Source organism: Aphis gossypii, chromosome 3 (assembly GCF_020184175.1).
Source record: "Aphis gossypii isolate Hap1 chromosome 3, ASM2018417v2, whole genome shotgun sequence".
Lineage (NCBI taxonomy): Eukaryota > Metazoa > Arthropoda > Insecta > Hemiptera > Aphididae > Aphis > Aphis gossypii.
Window position 1 is genome coordinate 3,568,551 of NC_065532.1, and position 16,304 is coordinate 3,584,854.

General features: G+C 24.5%; 1 protein-coding gene across 2 annotated transcripts; it reads left to right on the forward strand.

Moving 5' to 3' along the window:
* On the forward strand, positions 1 to 14,126 carry LOC114130998 (nose resistant to fluoxetine protein 6-like). Of its 2 annotated transcripts, XM_050202954.1 has the most exons (15): positions 1 to 167; positions 2,430 to 3,845; positions 4,047 to 4,449; positions 8,908 to 9,146; positions 9,612 to 9,829; positions 9,898 to 9,995; positions 10,090 to 10,271; positions 10,345 to 10,502; positions 10,595 to 10,763; positions 10,836 to 11,029; positions 11,603 to 11,744; positions 12,000 to 12,189; positions 12,260 to 12,405; positions 12,555 to 12,672; positions 13,537 to 14,126. In XM_050202954.1, exons 2-15 carry the CDS (start codon positions 2,781 to 2,783, stop codon positions 13,635 to 13,637), a joined length of 3,423 nt encoding a protein of 1,140 aa, XP_050058911.1. In that variant the 5' UTR covers positions 1 to 167; positions 2,430 to 2,780; the 3' UTR covers positions 13,638 to 14,126. The 2 variants fall into 2 exon arrangements, with proteins under 2 accessions (XP_050058911.1, XP_027851916.2); XM_027996115.2 differs by having other exon boundaries at positions 2,430 to 4,449.
* Positions 14,127 to 16,304: the final 2,178 nt, after the last annotated feature.

Consider the following 16,304-nt stretch of genomic DNA (forward strand, 5'->3'; position numbering starts at 1 on the left):
AGTTGTACCGCAACGGAGGATCTATGATATGAGACACATTGTCTTAATTATTTTAAAAGTTTAAATATTATTTGTAACGTTATAACACAAAACAATAATATTTCCTTATTAATTTATCATATTCCGCGAAGCTGTTGCTTTTTTAACACTCCAAAAATATTTAAACGGTATGTAAATTGGCTTTTATTTTATATTAATTCAATAATATGTTTTTTAATTGTTTATGCATAATACATAATATAGTCTACATCAGTTAAATTTAAATTAATACGATTAATAAATTTGAACAAATAATTTAATTTGTATACATTTATCAACAATTGAACGATTCAGATATTTTTAATTAAATTCAGAACTTGAATAAAATTCAAAAATTCGTATTAATTTCATCATTAAATACTTAAATATATTTTAATATGCAAGCAAAATTAAAAGATATAATATAACAAAGCTAATAATCCTTATTTTTTTAAGGAGGCGTGGAAATATATTGCAATGCAAATGTGATTATTCGTATCGTGCGATAATTATTATATTATATTCATTCAATTTGAAAATATTTAACTCATGAATTATTTTTACGATCACTAAGAATTTTAGATATTTCCAATAAGAACTTAATAAATTGATGGCCATTCAGAATCGTTTTTCGAATAAGGTGATTTATGGGGGATGCGTGACGAGTGTAGAACACCTGGTCTCTATATTATGTCCAACTGTTTATTATTGTGCATTTTACTATACTTTTTATTCATAAATATGATTGATAATTCTACTCTAATATATATTATGTATTTACGACCATTGTCTTTAATATATAGTATATCTACGATATATAACAATGAATCCCAATATAGAATAAGATTTTATTGAAAAATGTCATCATATTATATTTATAGTATTTTAGATTATAATTCATTAGCATCGAATAATATTTCTCATCACCATCATTTTAAAAATAATAATAAAATATAAAAATATGATGAAAAATTTTAGTAAGAAATTAGTCTCGAAAAAATGTATCTTGTAACTTAAGACAATATTATTAGCTAATAATTAAATTAATGAAAATGTGCGTAACAACCCCTACTTATATCGTGATTTAGTCACAATATTTTAATATTATAAACAAATTTGCAACTTTGTATTCAATCATATCTAATAAATAATAATTATTGTATTTGGATTCATTTTGACCATTGTGGTTATCTAAAATATATGTGTGATTATAAATTGTTTTAATTATTTATAACTTAAATTGTAAAACATTTAAAATAATAAGTTCTTAAAACTATATAGTATATACAAATTGCCAAAAAGATAATTTAAATAAATATTTTACAGTAAAATAATTGTTATTTATTATTTCCTATTATGTAACATCATGTATGTAGAATAAGCAACAACTTGTGAATTATTTTCTACTAGTTAATTAATCACAAAAATAAACATATTCGATTGAGTTCAACAAATATTTATAACTTACTATTAAGAATTAAAACACGATGTAGAATATAATTTAATATTATACTTCTGCACGTTTTTTTTTTTTTTTTATATTCTCCAATTAATATTTAATTCTAGATGAAATTACTTAAAAATATTAATTTAGTAGATTTAAAGATAAACTTAATATTACTGATCCCTTCTTTACTACATTTTTTTCTTCATTTTATATACTTAATTTGTTATTATTATTATTTTTTAATAAAAATAAGATCTTTAAAAAACTCAGTGAGTGCATTTACTTCCGATTCCCATTCCCGTCGGTACCAGATTTTGAACAAAATATTAAAACGCTTTCTTCAAATCTAAAAACTTATTTTTATTTGAACTACGTAAATTTGAGAATCAAATTATTAAATTTCAAAATTTCATAAATTTATATTATTACCATATTTTTCTCTGATAACTTAAAAATATTTTGTTTTATTTCGTCATAGACTCGAAAAACCATATAATATCATCATCCGTTCACAGAAAGTATTCATTTATAATGACGATTCATATTATAAGTCAAAAATATGCACAATGTAATAGAATTGCTATTGTATTTTCAAAAATTTGATTAATGTTCGAAAATCGTTATAGTTTAATCACGATATAAATTGTTAATTTAATTTTTGTTAAATCGTTAATAACTTTTATAACTGTTAATAAAAAATAAAATATTTACTGAACAATGTAAAATAAGTATTCGTCAAGGTAAAATAATATAAATATGATTTTAAAAATAATTGTATTCATTTTTTATCGAAATTTGTATTTGTTTAATAAAATTTATTTTATGCTCATCATTTATTATTAAATCAATTGAATCTTGCCAATTTCACAACTAATTATAAGTTTCATCTTTGCCAATTATTTTAATTTTATTATTGTTTGTTTCTAATAATGTATAAACATCAATGTCACGCATTATTTTACAGGATATATGAATCGTGAACTTGAAAATAATCCTGTTCTGACGAGAGCAAAAGTTACTAATACATCTCCGACCAATAAAACGCGTTTAGTAGGCTATCGTGTTCTCTAGACTTGTTTTGTACCTATGCTATTTCCGTTTGTCGGTACGTCGTATTTGCACGACACAAACCAGTCGCAGTGAATAACGCGAACCAGTCGTAACAGCATCGCAAACCTGTCCTGCGGTCCGAACAAACCTCAACATAATATATCACGTATATCAATAAGGTTAAACATCGAACCAAAACCCAGCGTTATATGATCGTTTCATGAATTCAATGTAGTATAATAGAGACGCTCGAGATCAATCAAATATGTATTTCTGCGTCTCATCATTTCGGTCCGCGGCTTGTTTAATAGTTTTGGTTCTACATCTGTCGTGTTTTACGGAAAATACTTCGGCAGCGGAGTTGGCATTTTCGTTTAAGCCAATTAAAAATGTCGGATTATCTGCAACAGTTTCACCGGATCAGACGATATTATCCAAGTTGCCGTTGGTGAATGACCAAGTCGAAACGAAAGAAACTGTTTCACAACCAGGGATTTCATTCAATCTGGGAGGACAACCAATAATTGAAAAACTTCCTACAGCAGAAGTTTCGGTAAATTTGGGTAATGAACAGGCTAATGTAAAATTACCCTCTTTGTTTGACAACCCGTTGAAACTAGACAAAAATGTCGAATTATCTGCAAAAGTTTCACCAGATCAGACGATACTTACCAAGTTGCCGTTGGTGCTTGACCAAATCGAAACGAAAGAAACCGTTTCACAACCAAAGATTTCATTGAATCTAGGAGCACAGCCGATCATTGAAAAACTTCCTACGGCAGAAGTTTCGGTAAATTTGGGTGGTGAACAGGCTAATGTAAAATTACCCTCTTTGTTTGACAACCCGTTGAAACTAGACAAAAATGTCGAATTATCTGCAAAAGTTTCACCAGATCAGACGATACTTACCAAGTTGCCGTTGGTGCTTGACCAAATCGAAACGAAAGAAACCGTTTCACAACCAAAGATTTCATTGAATCTAGGAGCACAGCCGATCATTGAAAAACTTCCTACGGCAGAAGTTTCGGTAAATTTGGGTGGTGAACAGGCTAATGTAAAATTACCCTCTTTATTAGATAACCCGTTAAAACTAGACAAAAATGTCGAATTATCTGCAAAAGTTCCATCGGATCAAACGATATTCTTCACCAAAATGCCATTGGAGCTTGACCAAATCGAAGCGAAAAAAAATGTTTCACAACCAGAGATTTCATTGAATCTAGGAGCACAGCCGATAATTGAAAAACTTCCTACAGCAGAAGTTTCAGTGAAGTTGGGTGGTGAACTAGCAATTGAAAAATTACCCTCTTTGTTTGATAACCCGTTAAACCTAACTAAATCCGATGAACAACCTCAAACAGAAGTTTCGTATGATGTAAACGATCAGTCGAACACTGAAAGACCAGATTTGAATGTTTCAAACAACGTGAAAAGTGAGCCAATCACAACAACTACAGCAGAAGTTTCGGTGAAGTTGGATGGTGAACTGGCTATTGAAAAATTACCCTCTTTGTTTGACAACCCGTTAAACCTAACTAAATCCAATGAAGATGAACAATCTCAAACAGAAGTTTCATATGATGTAAATGATCAGTCGAACACTGAAAAACCAGATTTGAATGTTTCATACAACGTGAAAAGTGAACCAACCACAACAACTACGGAGCCAACCGAGTCTACATCCAACGCTAACAAAGTTACTGAAAAACAGTGGATACAGAGGATACAAAATGCGAAATCCAGGAGCTTAGCACTTCCCCTACAAAATACAACTAACAAAATATCTACTGGTAAACCAATTTTGTTGGGTCAGATTATCTCAAACGTCCTATATGGAGCCCCCTGGTTAGCTCCCCAAACAAACTCAAAATGTGCAAAAGACATGATGCTATACAACATGCACTTACAAAACTTGACGTTGTGGGCATTTAAAAGTAAGTGGCTTTATTTATAAATATTTCAACATAATTATATACATACATTATTATTATAATTTATAAATTATAAAATATTTAAATAGCTAATAAATAAACATAGAAATGCTTAGTGTGTGCGAATACTTAATAAATTATAGATTTATTTAAAATCTCAATAAAAAAAATAAAAAAAAAAAAACTATTTTATTATATTATAATAATTTAATATTTAAAAAGAAAATATCAATAAAAAATTAAAAGGTAAAAAATGTTTTTAAACACGACACATTTTCAACACATTGATCAAAAAATTTAATGTATCAAACATAATTACACTTTAAACATTTTATTTGTCTTACAACACATTAAATTTAAAGAAACTAGCGTAACTTAACTTGTACCTAACTTCCTCATTCCAAAAATTGTTTTCATTAATCTTATGTGATAATATGTGATTTTACAATTTGTATTGTATTTTTGCAAATACAACGTTGTAATTTGAAGTTTATTACCTACCTATTTTATTTTTTTTCCTCTCCAACTACTTCACAACTTATATTTTTTTATAATAAAGTACAAATAATTAATTTTATAAATTTACTCGTATGTACGTTATAATTTTGATAAATCAAACACAAAATTAAAACACAATGTATGCTTCTGTTTTATTAGTTTCATACGATGTTTCTATCTTAATATTTAGCTTTTAAATGAGAAGTATTAAAATAATACTGACAAGATTTTTCTTCAAAAATAAAATTAATGTATAAAACGTTACAAGTACTGAGTCACTAAAATTTACAATTTTTTATAATATGACTATTGACTATTTAATTCATTGTTATTATGCTATTGTATTTTATAAATATAATATAATATTTTGAGGATTTATGCACATTTTTATCTGAGTATATATTATTATAGGTATAGATACCAATAAAACATCTAAGTGGATGTCCTCGCTGAACATGCATATTTTCCAGTTCAATTATATTTTGCATAAATAGATTAGAAAATTAGTAAAATCCAAAATAAACCACTGTCCTCCAACCGGTTTCAATAATTTATTGTAAATTGTATATAATGTATATTATATGTGTTTTTTTAAAAAAAAACGATTAACATCAAGTGCCGTTTTCCTTATATTAAATTTTTGTAATATTTAAAAAAATATTCACAAATTTACGGCAAAAAAATTTATAATGATATAATATATAATACAATACTTAGATATTTATAAATAATGTTATTACATCGCTTATTATTTATTTTATTTTTGTAGTAACGAGCACCTAATAATAATAGTATCTACTTACCATATATTTTATTCCTTATTTATGATTAATTTGATTGAATTTAATTAAGTTTTTAAATAAATAAACGCATAAAAAAAAATTAAAAAGTAATAATTTACATGAAATGTACATCAGTTAATATAAGTTGTTGGATATCGGACAAACTAATTACAAATACTAAATAATGTATGAAAAACTGGGTAGGATTGTAACACCTTATACTAGTTATATCTTATGTCGTCTTATTTTTGATTCGATTAAAATGTTTACATTTTATTTTATTATAATTAAGTATACAGAATTGTTTAGATATTATAATGAATGTATTAAAATTTTAACTCTCAAAGCAATAATATAAAAAAAAAGTTACAACCCTAGTTTATTTGAAAAATTGTAACATACGTTTTTTTTAGACTCTAAGCAAAATGACGAACGTATTGATTTTACAGCAAGGATGTTTTATTTTTGTTCGACATCACCTTTCAGGGCAGTGAAAATGCTTCGATTTTTTACTTAAGGTGTAGTTTCTGATAGGAAATTATATCTATATTTGGTACTTTAGAAGTAAAAAGTAAAATAAGCTTCTAAATAAACGAGAAATACAAAATAAGCAAATTAAATAAAAATGAGAATTTTTACACGATATTATTATTGTACAAAATAAATTTTGTTTTTATGTTGTAGAAACGAATAATCTTATAGATACTAGAAATATTCACTACATTTCTATATAAGTATTCTCTTAACATGATAAAATTAAAAATAAAAATATTTTGAATCTTTTTGATCTTTTGATCTCTATAATATTATAGATTTAACAATAAAAATGTTTTTTTTTCGTCAAAAATCTAAAAAATTTAATAAATGACTCAAAAAGTTTTTTTTATTACTTATGATATTTAAAAAATGCAAAAAGTTATGATAAATTTTTATAAGCGTTTAAAGCTAAAATTTTGACAAAATTGATCAAAATCGTGAAAATTTGATGATTAATTTATAAATAAAAGTAGTTAACATTAAATTATAAATCCCACCACCGTCGAAAATTCTTCACCAGAAACCACTTTTAAAGTTTAAGTTTAAAATCGAATCATGTTTACTGTTCCAGAAAGCGATAATAGAACGAAAATGAAAAAAAAAATACCATTGTAAAATCAATAAGTCCAAGATCTAAAAAAGTAATCCTTTTTAATTTTTTAATTTTTTTTTTTTTATAGCGCTAAACAAGATATTATTATCTATACTATGAAAGCAAGTCCTGATTTTTTGTCACGCATACAAATCCACACCGTTCAACGTATCGTTACCAAATTTTTTATATCTGACCATTTTTTGGAGGTTTTAGTACCACTTTTGTTAGGAGACATGTTCAATATTTTGACATTTTCAGATTTTTACAAAACTATGTTATTTTTATCTAAAAACACTATTTGATGTGAAAACGAAACATAATATCTACGTGATCCTATAGTAACAAAATGTGTATCTTTATTTAATTTATTTCGAAAAGGGAACATAATAAGATACACAAAATAATTTTTTGTGTTTTCCGGTAAAATTTGAATTTCTAAATAAATGTATTATAATCAGGGTTGGGATTTTATAGCACTTAAAATTTCATAATATGCGCTAAAAATATTAAATGAAAACAACAAAATATGCAAAAAATGGAAATCTTACAGTAGAAATCGACAAAAAATCCAGTAAAATCAGCAAATAACAAAAACTAGAACCAAATACCTAATTCGAAATCATCGTAATAGTAAATTATACCTATAACATATAAAATATTATCGTTATAATTGTACAGCGCTGCATCAGCGCAATCATTCTGTTTACTTACTCTTTATACAACTAAATATCTTATATTATATTAATCTATAAATTTACAATTACCTTGATAATTCGATTGACAAAAATCTAAAAATACGATTTTCTAAAATATAATTTCATAAAATAAAATCGATTTTGATTCAACAACAGGTAAAAATACAAAAAAGTCTTAGAAAGTCAAAAAAAAAAAAAAAAATACTAAAAATTAAAAAATCACAAAATATGCAAAAATAAAATATGATTTTTCTGTATCATGAAACAAATTTTTAGCTTACTGCCTTACTTTGCTAATTTTTAAGCATCTCATAAGAAATATGCAAATGCTATAAAATTCAAACCCTGATTATAATATTTATATATTATAATATATTAAAATAATTTTTAAATGCGTATAGTTATGCAAATAACCTTAGAATGTGTATATAGAATCGACGATGAATCAATTATTATTGTAAACGTATATGAGATCTGACATCGGTGCTTTAAACGATCCTGCAGAGTTTGGAGTATAGATCACTGCATTCTAACTACGACTGACGTACTTAATCTTGAAACTAGAGTAGTTAAAATAGGTTAAAACGCACCCTATAATTATAATAATCAATAGAAAAGTAGTATATAGTAAATCAATAGCGCGCCGATCGGCTTATGATGCGAAAACCCACAAAATTCCATGCCCAATATTGCTATTGTTTAATAATCATTATTATTGATTTTCATTTAACGAAAAAATTGTTTTTATGATCTATAAGTATATTTATGATAATTTATAAATACCTTAAATTATTATTATTTTACGTAGGTGTAAGGTATTTACACTTCATAGCAAGTATTTTATGACCGAAATAACTATAAAGCAAATAAACAGCCCTACAATCTGCAAAAAGCTATCTACGGGAGCAGAGCACGCGGGTGATAGTTAGTTTTATTATAAACTTATCGTTTATCAATTAATATTGGAACACTTACGTATTTAATTTTTTACGTTTGTAGTATATATTATGTATATGTTACAATCATACCTAGACAACCTAGTACCTTTTAATCAGTATTACTACAATATAACTCGCATCAATTGACATGTGTCAAATAAAAAAACACATCAAAACATATGGAATACAAAAATACTTAAACATTTAAATCTTTTAAAAAAACACAACTATAATAAATTCTTTAAATAAACAACCGATTTGTTCGTATTATAATGTATATTAATTAATTATTTCACCGTATTTTTAACATAATTTAATAAAAATAAATTAAAAAATATCAAATCTCATATACTTAAACTAAAAAAAAAAAAAAAACGTTAAATTTATATTTATGTTATCGTTATTGGTTATTATAGTGTTAGATGCCACATCAAAAGGTCCAGAAGGACTTGTAGATGCAAACACATTCAGTTTCGGTAATTTCGACCAATGCATTGAATCAAAATCTAAAATTCTCGGAATATCTGGAGGATACACATTGGTAGACATTGATTTTCGACCAAGTTATCAATTATATCCAGGATTTTATGACAATGACCACTCGAAAGATTATGAACCATTTGATCAAGATAAAACGACATTTGAAATACTGAAGGTAAAATTGATAGTTTTTTAAAGTGTTTTATGTATAATTATTAATTTTATTGTACATACAATATAAATAGTTAATGAATATATCTCTCATGTGGTAATTATAATATCAAATCATAATATAATCACTAATAAAAACACTAATGGATTGTATTTTAATATTTTATTTAAAAAACAATGTATTTTTGTGGGTCATATTTTTGTTGGTCTATATAATATTTGGTCATTGCTGTAACTTATTTTTCTTTGATTATTTTTTCCGAAAGCTGTTTTTATGGCCATTATTATCGATTACTAATATCATTACCGAAAAATTACATATTATTATAATTAAAATTTTCCGCATAAATATATATTTATATTTTCGACTGATACTCTTTAGGTGTATTCAACTTTAATTTGTTTGTCAGTTCAAATTTTTCCAAATATAACTTAAAAGTTTTTTCTTCGAATGATTTTATTTCTTTAGCACAACGTACAAGAAGCTTATGTACAAAGGCATAAATTTCAATGGGGCGTGTGTTTACCAGATACTTGTCAATCGGAAGACGTTCAAAAGATCGTGAGCAACGTATTAATACCAGAGTTGAACCGTCATGGATTGGAAGGTAATGTAACCATCGACCCATTGTTGCACACTTCCAAAGAAAATGTATATAAATTCACTGCGGGTTTCTTCTTTGTCTGGTGCGTTTAAAAGTAATACTTTTATATTATTCAGTGCCATTTTGATGCCTTTCTTTATTTTTTTGTAGTGCAATGTACGTGTTGATCGGACTACTTGTCATCGTAGGCACTTTATACGATTTCATTTATTTGCAATACCGACCTAAATCTGAACACGGACCAATGAGTAAGTTCAAGTCAATAGATTTTTGTGATAAGTCTATTTTTTTTTTAATAGTATTTTTATTGTGCTTTATCGTAATGTTTTACTATTTTATTAGAAAAATTCATGAAACCGTTTTCACTTATCTCTAACTTTGAAAGACTTATGAAACCGTCGGAGACCGAAGAGTTTTCAATTATAAATGGATTTAAAGTATGCGCGATTCTACAGGTCATTATCGGTCACAGATGGTTTATTGAGCTCGGAAACCCACAGTCGAATCCCAATTTCACTCATTGGGTAAATTGATTGCAATATGTATTTTAAAACATTGACAGGCCATAATTATTTATATCAAAAGTTTTTCGCTTAGATGATTCATAATTTCTGGTTGGGTTACTTTAAATGCACAATATTTTTGGAAACATTCTTTGTAATTAGTGGATTCCTCACTTTCTATCTAATTACAAAACAACTAACAGAAAAAAAACACTTGAACTTCATACCCATTATGATTTACAGATGGTTGAGGTAAGTGGTATAATATTTTAATTATTTAATTTGTCAAGTATTATTATTTATTACGTTATTTAGTAGAGAAATATTGAATATTTTTATTTCAGAATATTCCCAGTTTACGGCACACTTATTGTCACATATATTTTTGTGCTTCCGTATCTGAACAGTGGTCCATTATGGAGGATGATCGTATACAGGGAATCGGAGAGATGTAAAGTCAATTGGTGGACAAACGTACTTTTTATAAACAATTACGTACACACAGACGAATTGGTAAGCGCAACTATAATATATTATTTACATTATTTGTCATAATAATATGGTTTAATGGTCTAATGTTGATAGTGTATTATTCCCTCGTGGTATTTGGCTTGTGATATGCACTTCTTCATAGTTGGTACACTACTGACCTATGCTATTTGGAAGTGGAGAAAACAAGGGCTTGTGATACTTGGAGCGTGTTTGACTTTATCAACAGTAATTCCTGCTTATATAATAATAAACGAGAATCAACGAGGAACGGCTGATATTACTCCGCAGTAAGCATTTATATTAATCAAAATGGTCTGATCTAATATTATATTTAAATCAGTTACCTACCCGGTTTCTTTAGTTTAACTATCGGCTAATATTATACCATTATTAATATAACTTAAAACCTATAATTTGAAATTATTTTAATTTATTCAAATTTATTACAGTATATTTCATTTGATAGAAAAATTAATCTTTTTTTTTAAATTGTTAATGGATAAATAATATATTTAAAGAGTTTATTGTTTATTTTGATTTGAAAAATAGTTTAACAATTGTTATTGTTAATATGTATATATTAAAATGAATAACTATTAACTTATATTTTAAATATTATTATAAATATGAAATCTTATTATTATCTTAAATAATTATCTATATAAATCAATATTTTATTAATTTATAAGTATTTGTAAAACATTTTTGACTCACATATTTATTTTAAACCATTTTATTGAAGTTAGAAGTAAGAGATTTTAATTTGAATAATTTCAAACAAATTAGTATTTACAAACATTTTAATATTTTATGCTGATTAATTAATGTACATGATATAACACATAATTTCCGTATTATAGAAATCTTAAAGATCTCAGCAAAGAAAGATTTTACACTGAAGTCTATATAAAAAGCCATATGAGGTCGATGACTTACTTTGTTGGAATCTTGGCCGGATACGTGTATATGAGGTTAAAGGAAGCTGATTACAAATTGTCATTGGTAATATAGAGTTTATTATTAATTATTATTGTTATAAATTTATTATATTTAACTCTTAATAATATGAAAAAATAATATTATTTTTAAAAAACTCAACAGATAAATATTAAATAATTATTGTCTTTTAATAAAATATAAAATAGGAAATAAATATATCACATGCAATATGCATCCTATATAAAAGTGTAAAACACGTTAATCTAACTATTATTATTTATTATTATATATTAATGCTAAATATTTATTAATTTGTAGAAAAGTCGTATTTTCTGGGCTCCAGTTGTTCTTATGATTGGAAATGTTATTTATTTGAGTTCTGGAACTTTTTTTACATTAAAACACCAATATGTAAATTACGAACACGCAATATATTTTACGATCGGCCGACTCGTATGGTCTATTCTTATATCTTACGGAATAATAGGTCACGGACTATCCGGATTTGGTAATACACTTATTTTATTTAAATTTTAAAAATTTAACATCATTTTAATTTTTGTTATCTATGTGTGAAGGAGTGTGTATAAGCGGCTTTTTAGGCCACAGAGTTTTCCATGTTCTTGGAAAATTAGTTTTTTGCGTTTACATGTACCAAGAAATCATTCAACTTCAAACTATTGGAGCAATCGAAACACCAACATACCAAAGCTTAACATTAATCGTAAATATTAAAAAATTATCTACTTTTAATATTTCTTAAAAAATTTAGAAGTGCTTAGTCTTTTTTTTTGTATTTTTATAAATATATTTGACATACAAAAATAATGCTAATCTTATTCCAATGAAATTAATTTTTATAATTTTCTACAGTTTTGGAGATTTTGTGGTGACGCCACAGTGGCCTTCATGTATGCATTTGCTATTAATGTTATGATTGAATCACCATTTGATAGATTCCAAAAGAACGTAATGAAATTATTTGTTGGAGGTAAGAATATTACAATTTAATCTAATATATTAACCATTATGACATACATAATAATTTGTTAAATCGAAAATGGATAGATACAAAAATGTGGTAGTCATATTTAAATATTTATATTTTAATGATGTATTACTTATAATAAAAGTATTACATTTAAATAAAATTGTAGGTATCAATTAAAAAAATAATTCATTAATATAGACTTAATATTAATTATTGATTATAGCTAACAGGCTAATAGGTACCTAATTTATTTAAAAATAACATAGATATTCTTATTTATTTTATAGTTTATAAATTAATGTTGTATACAAATTATTATAATATAAATAATATTTTTAAATATTACACCACAACAGAAAATTATTACCTTATTTATTTTAGACATTATTTACTATTTATAATGAATTTAATTATTTTGTTATAATTTAAAAAAACATTGATCATAGAAACGTTTCAACTTCATGTTTATTATTATTTCTTATACTTACACAATGCAATTTTCAAAATATTTAAACAAATTTATACCTAGTACAATGATACGCCAAATCATAGTAAAACAATTTTTACATAATAAAGGACATATTTTTATCAAATATTTGTTAAATCAACCGTTTTTTAGTAGAAAAATAATCTAAAATTATTAACATTATAAATTATATAAAAAAATAGAGTCAGAAGGTAACACGTCAGTCATAATTTATTTCCGTATAAGTATAACCTACCCAATTACAGTAACTTACTGAATAACTTGAAACCTACTATAGATACTTATTGCAGAAAAACTTTCCCAATTTTAAAATTTTAATATTTTCACCTATCTCTGAAATATGATTATCTAATAATGTTATTTTATTATTGTTCTAGATGCGTTTTCAAAGCCAAAACCACAACAATCAATTAATAAAAATAGTTCTGAAATCTACGAGGTATACGAGGTTGAGGTACAAGTGATAGAACAGGCATAAATTTAATTAATTTATTATCTTATAATGGTAAATTATTCCTTAGATATAAATATCATGTATTTTGTATATTTTGTTGTATAACATATTTTGTTAATAAGATAACCTATTATATATTTATTAGAATTGTTACCATTCAATATAATTTATAAATATTTATTTAAGAGGAGTATCAATTATTATAATTATGTGTAATGTTTATGTATAGTCAAAATTTGGATGGTATTGTACAATGTTCAACTTCCAAAAATATTTATAATATTTGACTTTGAACAGAGATATTATTAAGTTGTATTTTGGTAAAATAAATCAATTTCTGTTAAATATACAAATTGATCTACCAAGCATGCTCATCTCTCTTTTTTATATAATAATATGTATGGAATCGTGTATGATGACTAATTGTTAATTAAATATTTTAGTAATTAATATTAATTATTTATAATTTATAAAAATAGTTCAAGTATAATAAACACTAGATCCAATATTAAATCTACTTTATATCTTTTCAAACCATTTTTTAAAACTGTTATCCTTTATTTAAACATCTTAAAAATTGAAAAACTGCTCATAAGAAATTTGAACTAAGTTTATCAATATTAAAAAAATAATAATCAATAAATAATTTACAGTAAAAAAGGGACTTTTATTTGAAACTAAATGTTTATATCTCCATCATCTACTCTTTTATTAATAAAAAAAATCTGAAAGATTTGAAAATATGGTCTTAAAAGAGTATATTTAAAAATTTCAAAAATTATATTTTGAACAATTGCTTTGTTTAAGGAAAAAGGGTTGACTCATCCTGATTATTTGAATATTGTCTAACAATATGGTTCCTTGAGCTTATACTAAACAATAACTCATATTTTAAATTATTGATATTATTATATACTTAAATATTGAACGATAACCTAACCTACCGATAAAAATAAGGCTTCTACTTTGTCTGTCTCAATTGCCATTATACTTCCTAAAATGCTGCTAAAGTATGAAAGAAGCAATAATTTTACAAGATAAATTTATTTGATACTTTTTTTTACAAACATCTTTTCATTGAAAGAAAAAGAAATAAAATTACATAATGATACAACTATGTAGTAATTAAATTAATCAACATGACTGAGCTAATCGCCATAAATTTAAATTTAGTATTTTTCCATTAAATTGTGCATTGAATTGCCAACTGCATTAAATAAAAATTAAATGTTTTAATACTTATCATACAAAGAATTAAATATTATAATATCATAATATTAAAAATATATTTAAGAAACCTGAAACTACAAATTGCATTACATATAAAAAATATTAAAACAATATTGTGAAAATATTTACAATATAATAGTAAAAAATAGGTACTTGTAATTTTAATATAACAGTCAATAAAAAGTTAAAATCCTTGAAACATAAAAACATTAAGACATAAAAGACATGTATAAAGTAATTAAAATTGTTGAATTGACTATTTGTAAGTTGAAATTACTGTCTAGTATAAATATTTTAAAATAAATAGTAGCAAAATTTACAAATTTTCTAGTTTAATAAATTTTTATAATAAAAATAATTAAACATGATTAAACATTTTTCCAGAAATGAATGTATGAATAAAATAAATAATTACCAAATTATTGTTTTATAGAATTATTATTTTAAAATGTATGCAGCATTGATAACATAATCAATTATGATAATTTTAGAAAAAAATCAATTGAATTTGATTAAAAACATTGTACATATTATTATACCTATTGATATTATTGAATAGATTGACTATTGAATCATTAACTAAATTTATCGATTTTATAGTTATATAAGAAAAAAATATTTAAATGTGTAGTTATATTTATTTTATGAGATATAAAGTTACTTTAAATAAAATGATGGGAAAAATAATGATAAATAGAATAATAAAAATTAGTATTTCGAGAACTGCAAATTTTTAAAATAAATTTTTTTTATCAAAAGGACAAAAAAATTACATAAGTGACTCATTTAATACTCAGTAAAATTGTACATTATATCTACACTGTTATATTAAAAAAAGTATGATTTTAGTACCTGTAAATGTATTATAATATTACGTATAAATTCCAATATAAAACTACACTTTGTGTCACTTTTCGAATCTTAGTACTATTTGATAATGTCTTAGAACTCACTTCAGATATTTTACACTACGCGTATTATAAAAATAAGTATTTAAAGATAATAAATAACAATATGTTCTTTGATGGTTAAAAATGAATTGACTGAATTGTATTAAACTTAACACGATAATATATTCATTCTAAATCAAATAATGTATGAATATCAATGATGTAAGTATGGATTTAATAAAAAGCTAGTGCATATTGAATTCAATAAAAATAAAAAAGTGATTATATTATACAGAATTTTGAATAATATAATAAATTAATTATTAAATCATATTATTTACTTCTCAAATATGTGTCGATGATCAAGTGAATATAAATACCAATAAACTACCATCTAATAATGCAGTGAGTCAAATTTAATCTTTTTTTTTTTTTATTAAAAAATGTATTCAGTTTAATGTAGTAAAATAAATACTTTTTGTATACAATTATTTTCAACTGTATAGAATATTTATTTATTACAATTGTCAAGCTAATCATTTAATGGGAAGTAATCTTATATAAAATTAAA

Excerpts from the sequence above, each read along its gene's own strand:
- LOC114130998 (XM_027996115.2), top strand. The coding sequence starts at position 2,781 with ATGTATTTCTGCGTCTCATCATTTCGGTCCGCGGCTTGTTTAATAGTT. Across the intron at positions 9,830-9,897 it reads GCGGGTTTCTTCTTTGTCTG|TGCAATGTACGTGTTGATCG; the intron begins GTGCGTTTAAAA and ends ATTTTTTTGTAG. Across the intron at positions 11,745-11,999 it reads CTGATTACAAATTGTCATTG|AAAAGTCGTATTTTCTGGGC; the intron begins GTAATATAGAGT and ends ATTAATTTGTAG.